This window comes from Lolium rigidum, chromosome 1 (genome assembly GCF_022539505.1).
Source record: "Lolium rigidum isolate FL_2022 chromosome 1, APGP_CSIRO_Lrig_0.1, whole genome shotgun sequence".
Taxonomy (NCBI): Eukaryota; Viridiplantae; Streptophyta; class Magnoliopsida; order Poales; family Poaceae; genus Lolium; species Lolium rigidum.
The window spans coordinates 168769950-168775949 of record NC_061508.1 but is presented as its reverse complement, the minus strand read 5'-3'; the positions used below and the strand labels follow the sequence as shown (position 1 = coordinate 168775949).

General features: G+C 50.4%; 1 protein-coding gene across 1 annotated transcript; it reads right to left on the bottom strand.

Moving 5' to 3' along the window:
• Positions 1–3054: 3054 nt before the first annotated feature.
• Positions 3055–5286, bottom strand: LOC124682732. Its single transcript, XM_047217361.1, has 3 exons — positions 4966–5286; positions 4408–4628; positions 3055–3902 (listed from the first exon to the last, which is right to left on the bottom strand). The coding sequence occupies exons 1-3, from the start codon at positions 5282–5284 to the stop codon at positions 3291–3293; spliced, it is 1152 nt and encodes a 383-aa protein (XP_047073317.1). The 5' UTR covers positions 5285–5286; the 3' UTR covers positions 3055–3290.
• Positions 5287–6000: the final 714 nt, after the last annotated feature.

Below are 6000 nucleotides of genomic sequence, written 5' to 3'. Positions count from 1 at the left end.
AATCCTTTGTTACGAGCAAGCCGGTGAGATTGACAACCTCATCTGTTTCGTTGGGGCAAAGTACTTTGGTTTTGTTGTGCAGATTCCACGTTGGCGCCGGAATCCCTGGTGTTGCGCCGCATCACATTTCGCGACCATCAACCTTCAACGTGCTTCTTGGCTCCTCCTGGTTCGATTCAACCTTGGTTTCTTTCTGAGGGAAAACTTGCCACTGTGCGCATCATACCTTCCTCTTGGGGTTCCCAACGGACGTGTACATTTACGCGCATCAGCTATCATGTTTAGATCTTGTGAGCTGCCTAACATATGATCAAGATCATCTATTTTTAATGTTACATGTTGTGTTTGGTGGGATCCGATGAATCTAGAATATTATGTTAAGTTGATTATCAATCTATCATATATGTGTTGTTTATTTTCTTGCATGCTCTCCGTTGCTAGTAGAGGCTCTGGCCAAGTTGATACTTGTAACTCCAAGAGGTAGTAATTATGCTCGATAGTGGGTTCATGCCTCCATTGAATCTGGGATCGTGACGATGAGGTTCTAAGGTTGTGGATGTGCTGTTGCTACTAGGGATAAAACATCAATGCTTTGTCTAAGGATATTTGTGTTGATTACATTACACACCATACTTAATGCAATTATCTCGTTGTTTGCAACTTAATACTTGGAGGGGTGCGGATGCTAACCCGAAGGTGGATTATTTAGGCATAGATGCATGCTGGATAGAGGTCTATGGACTTTGTCGTAATGCCCTGATTAAATCACATAGTAATCATCGTTGATATGTATTGAATCTTGATTTGTCAATTGCCCACCTGTAATTTGTTCACCCAGCATGTTAGTTATCTTATTGGAGAGACACCACTAGTGAACTGTGGACCCCGGTCCATTATTTTACATCTGAATACATTCTACTGCAATCATTGTTTCTTACTGTTCTTTGCAAACAAACACCATCTTCCACTCGATACGTTTAATCCTTTGTTTTCAGCAAGCCGGTGAGATTGACAACCTCACTGTTACGTTGGGGCAAAGTATCTTGATTGTGTTGTGCAGGTTCCACGTTGGCGTCGGTTTCACTGGTGTTGCGCCGCACTACACTCCTCCACCAACAACCTTCACGTGCTTGTTGGCTCCTACTGGTTCGATAACCTTGGTTTCATACTAAGAGAAACTTGCGTCTATACGCATCATACCTTCCACTTGGGGTTCCCAACGGACGTGTGCTTCGCGCGTATCAATGGGCTCCCACCGGTGCGCCCCAAAAAGGGCACTTTTTGAGCCCAATAGAAGCGCCGACAACCCCGTACCAGACCCTTCGCGAAGGGCGCAAATCGGGCACGCCGGCGTCTCGCGGCACGTTGGTTTTCGCGGGTGGGGCTGCCTTGGCAGGGAGAGGACGCGACGGTTCGCGTTGGAAACGACGCGGGAAGGTTGGTCGTCGGCGTTAATGGCCTCCCGCGTGGAAACCGAAGCGGCCACGAGGGCGGCGACTGGTCAGGCGGCATCCACCCACCTCCCCCACGTGCTTTCAATGCGCGTTCGCCGCCTCCCTTAAAACCCAACCGGCGAGGTCGGCGGCAGTGGCGGCGTGCTCCGCTCGCTGCAACTAATGTACGACGAGGCGGATGTACTGTATGCGGCAGCGCATCCACGTGCCAGTACAGTACAAGATGCCGCACGGGTGGCACATCTCCAACGCCGGCTTTGCCGTGCCACCGCCGCCACCGGCAGGACCGGAGCTGCGCGCCCTCATCGCCGAGTGGCGGAAGCAGATGACGTCGGCGGAGAGGAGTCTGCCGTCGAACGCGCTCAACAGCCCAGCGTGGCCACGGAGATTCGAAGAGGAGCGTGCCATCGAGCTCGCGCGGGCGGGCGGCCACGCGAACGGCCGCTTCAACAACGTTAGCTACCGTGCCTGGTGGCTCGGCCGCGACGTCGACGCCACGCTGCAGCAGTACGGCTACCGCTAGCGCGTCCGCGTCGACCCTCCGCGCATCCCGTTGTACTAACTGCAAGCGGGTGCATGGCGCCGGTGGCGCCACCTCTATAGAGGCTGCCACCGGCAAGGACGACGGCCTCTGGGGAGCTCGCGCACTAGGTCATCCATCGCCGGCGACCGCGCGCGCTCGGCCACGCACGCTTCAGGTGGTGTTGTCATCGACGACGGAGCGAGGAGCGCGTCTTCCGCTCCGGCCCGTCGGACGATGGGGTCGACCCAATGCCGCCGCATCAAGGAGGAGCACGCCCCAACACCACTTCTGCCGGCGAAGAGGCAATGGTGGGAGATGAAGGTGCATGCGCTGGCGGCCCTCCGTGGCGGCGACGACCCGGAGGAATTCCCCGAGCAAAACTTCATCGTTGACCGCTCCGTCGAGGAGTACTACCGGCAAATGACGATGGACCCGTGGCGAGCGGCGCCGTGGTCCGTGCCACGGCGCTGTGGTCCGCCAGGACCACGGCGCCAACTTCGTCGACCTTGCCGGACCTTCGGAGCCGCCGACGCCAAAGGAGGAGGAGGACGACGACTGGTCCTTCGGCACGTCCAGCGACGATGACGGCGACGACGGCAACAAACTCGACTTCAACGCCTTCGACTCACGGCAACAAACTCGACTTCAACGCCTTCGACTCACGCCCCCGCTAGTTTTTTTTAAAAGTTTTTAGTATAAATTTGAGTCACTTTTGTATAAAACTAGTCAATATTCGTGTTAATTTCGGTTTTTAAATGTCATTTTAAATTTAAATTTTTATTAGGGCTGCCGTATGGGGAACCCAGTGGCAGTGACAGTGCCGACGCCTATTTAGGGGTCACGTGTTCAAATGCACCATCCCATTCTCCCCTCTATTTGTCTAGACAAAGAAAAGAACGTCTCACTGGTTTGCGGACTCTGACAGAAACCGTACAAATCGTGGCAAAACTACATAATGCTTAACCGGATCGTTCGTCACGTTTTTGCCTCTTTTAAAAGCTCTTGTAGCTAGATTTTGTAAAGCTCTTCCAGCCCATTCGGATCAGACACTCAATGTGCAATATTGTCACGCCCAAATAAACGACAAAGTATGCACAAGCTTATATCTCACAAGTTCACAACACAGCTGGGAAAGCACAGGCTTACATCTGACAAAATAAACGAAAACGTATGCAGTTTGGATACCATAAATTATTTAGCGAACACTGACTGAAAATGGTTACATAAGAGAGTTGACATTTTGTACTAAACAAAGAGGACCTCCTCCAATCCAAGGCTTAAGCACCATCAAGCATTACCCGCATGGACAACCCCTATGCTACCGGCATTCTGTGGCAAGGTAGAGAGGGTATGGACCAGGCAACAGTGACCTGCATCTTGCAGAAACGAAGATCACATGTGCCAATACTCTTGCCGGATTTCTTGGGTTCGAAGACAGCCTCAGCTCTTGTAAGAAAACCAACACGACGGGCCTGCACATAGACCATCAGCTTATCACTCCCGCCGAACTCCACGGAAACAACACGCCTGGACAGCTCAAACACGCCGTCTGAATCGACGGGCATTTTTGTATCTGGACAGTCAAGCAGCATCACCTTCGCATTTTCTACACCACTGGTGCACGAGAAAACCCGTCCATGATAATTATCAGGCCATGACCCATCAACAAGCTGGATGTTGACGGTGGCCTCAACTGAACAGAGCAAGGGTGTGAACACAAACTGAAGCGTGCAGCGCTTGCAGGGGACACATGTGCGGATACCGTCCTCACCACGAGACCCTTGGTGGAAATCGAAGACTTTGAAAGTCAAGACTTCATCTTCAGATTCTGTTTTGCTGCCTTTGACTTTTAGTTGAACCTCAAATGTGATCTGATTGGATAGTACAATGGCCCGAGATGGGCCTGTTAACAGCAAACCTGGATTCTGCAGTAAGGAAGGCTGATGAATATAACAAGCCAGTCATATTAATGAAACAAAGTCATGGCTATGCCTGGAGCAAAAGCTAGGATTATGTGCCGCTCTAGTTACGACCGCTTAGCTGTCTGGTTTGAGGTTGAACTTGCTTAGACAGAATTTGGGTGGGGTAAAATACAAAATTTCTATCCACATATAGTATTTCCACGAATGATAACAATGTAGAGTACTAAAATTACTACTTGGCATGGCAACGAATCAGTGTACAGAAAGAGAGAGAAAGCACATAGAAAAAAAAAAGGATACTTATAAGGACTTGGTGGATTGTTTAGGATTGAATGTCAGAAAGACAAATAGAAGATGATATTGCCCACTGTAAGAGATACATATACAGGTGCAGAGGGAGGGGCAATATAATCTCAGTAGATTAATTATGATGCTAGATATTACTAGCAGCAAGAGACTGACAAAATTAGGAAGGTATACAAGCAAATAAAAATTAGACAGTGCTCACCTTTTGGGTGAGAGTTTGGTAGTTATTCCTTGTGCGTCTGAAGAGAAAGTTGCGATTATGATCTGCTGAGTCTCTGGTGGCAACGAAGCCATAGACATGAAGTGGCCAAGAGAGACCATGTTTTGGGCTAGCCACTCTGATGGAGAAGATCTGCAAGGTGCTGCTAGGACCGGCGTTTTCTGGGACGGATCCATATGTATAGCGCATCGGAGCAAGAGTGGCTGCAAGAAGCAAAATTAAGTGCTTAGATATATTGTTAGATAGCAATGCCAGCTTACTACCAGGAACAACACGATACTCAAGAAGTATATATGCATGATTGTTTGGCTTATAGGTCTATGGGTTGGTCTGGTATCTCATCTCTATGCAATGCAAAGGATCTTCAGAACATGGGTTACTGATTAGTTGGGATTTGTGGTTGATTAATTGCGGTTACATCAACCAACAATCGCATTGCGCAAGGAAATCATATACCAAATCTACTGAAACTTGATATGACTGTAGCTTGACAAAAAAAAAAGGGGGGAGGATTTGAGATGAGTAAACACGGTTTCTTACTTTCGTCGTCGAAGGAACCGAAAGTTCCGCCGAAGCAGGTCTCCCAGGCTCTACGGAACATGGGGATCGCGTCCTCTTCCTCCTCCTCCTCCTCCTCGCCTCGAGGAGCAGGTGGAGGATTCTTCCATATCTTCCCATCGCGCCTCTCCGTCCTAGTCCTTGCATCGACCCGGTTCGCATCGCGAAGAGCTCGACTCTTCCGCGGTGCCCCCTTTGCCCCGATATCCTTCCGGGTCGAAGCCCCACGAATTCGACTGCTCCCGACCTCGCCGTCGCTGTCGCTGGTGTAGATCTTGAACTCTGCAAATGCAGTGCTCATCGTCTGGGTGTCCATCTCCGCCGCGCCGCCGCTCAATAAAGGGACCGATGGTGCCTAGGGTTTCCTCGCTGCGGCTTTTCCGCTAGCTTTGATGCTATCTATCCTTTTCTTTTTCCTGGGAGGAGTCGCTTTTTCCAGGGACTAGTAGGCCGCCTTGTTCGGCAAGAGGAAATTGTCCGGTTTTATTGTGTCTTATCCCGGTCCTCTTTGAAACCGCCATGAACCAGGCCATGCCGTTCGGCAGGCCGGTTTCGGACCCGCCCGATACACGCCGGGTGATGGCGGGTTGAGATTAGGGTGTCAAGGTGGGATCCCAGTGGGATGTCATTTTATACTATGTAGTTCAAATTTTGATGTTAAAATTTATACTAAAAAATTTAAATTATACTACAAGTCGGACAAAAGTGGGATCCACTTGACACCCTCAGGCTTCGTTCGGTTGCACTGCGTTAAATCCACTAGAGAATCTATCCCTGCAGGTATACGGGTGAACCCCGAACCATCACCCCAATCCCCATTACATCTCTCCCCACAATCCCTACCAATCTCTCCAATTTGTTTCCATTCGGTTAATCCCTGCAATCAGCAAGTATCACAGACAACGACGGGCAGCAATCAGCACATGTGACGGCCGTGGCGATGCATAGCTGCTGTCAGCTCGAGGAATACGCGCTGCGGCCGGCTCCGAGACGTTATCGCGCCGCCGCTAGCTCCAG

Coding starts and splice junctions, on each gene's coding strand:
- LOC124682732 (XM_047217361.1), bottom strand. CDS start 5,284: ATGAGCACTGCATTTGCAGAGTTCAAGATCTACACCAGCGACAGCGAC. Junction 4,629..4,965: donor CGGTTCCTTCGACGACGAAA/GTAAGAAACCGT, acceptor TGCTTCTTGCAG/CCACTCTTGCTCCGATGCGC. Junction 3,903..4,407: donor ACCAAACTCTCACCCAAAAG/GTGAGCACTGTC, acceptor TCCTTACTGCAG/AATCCAGGTTTGCTGTTAAC.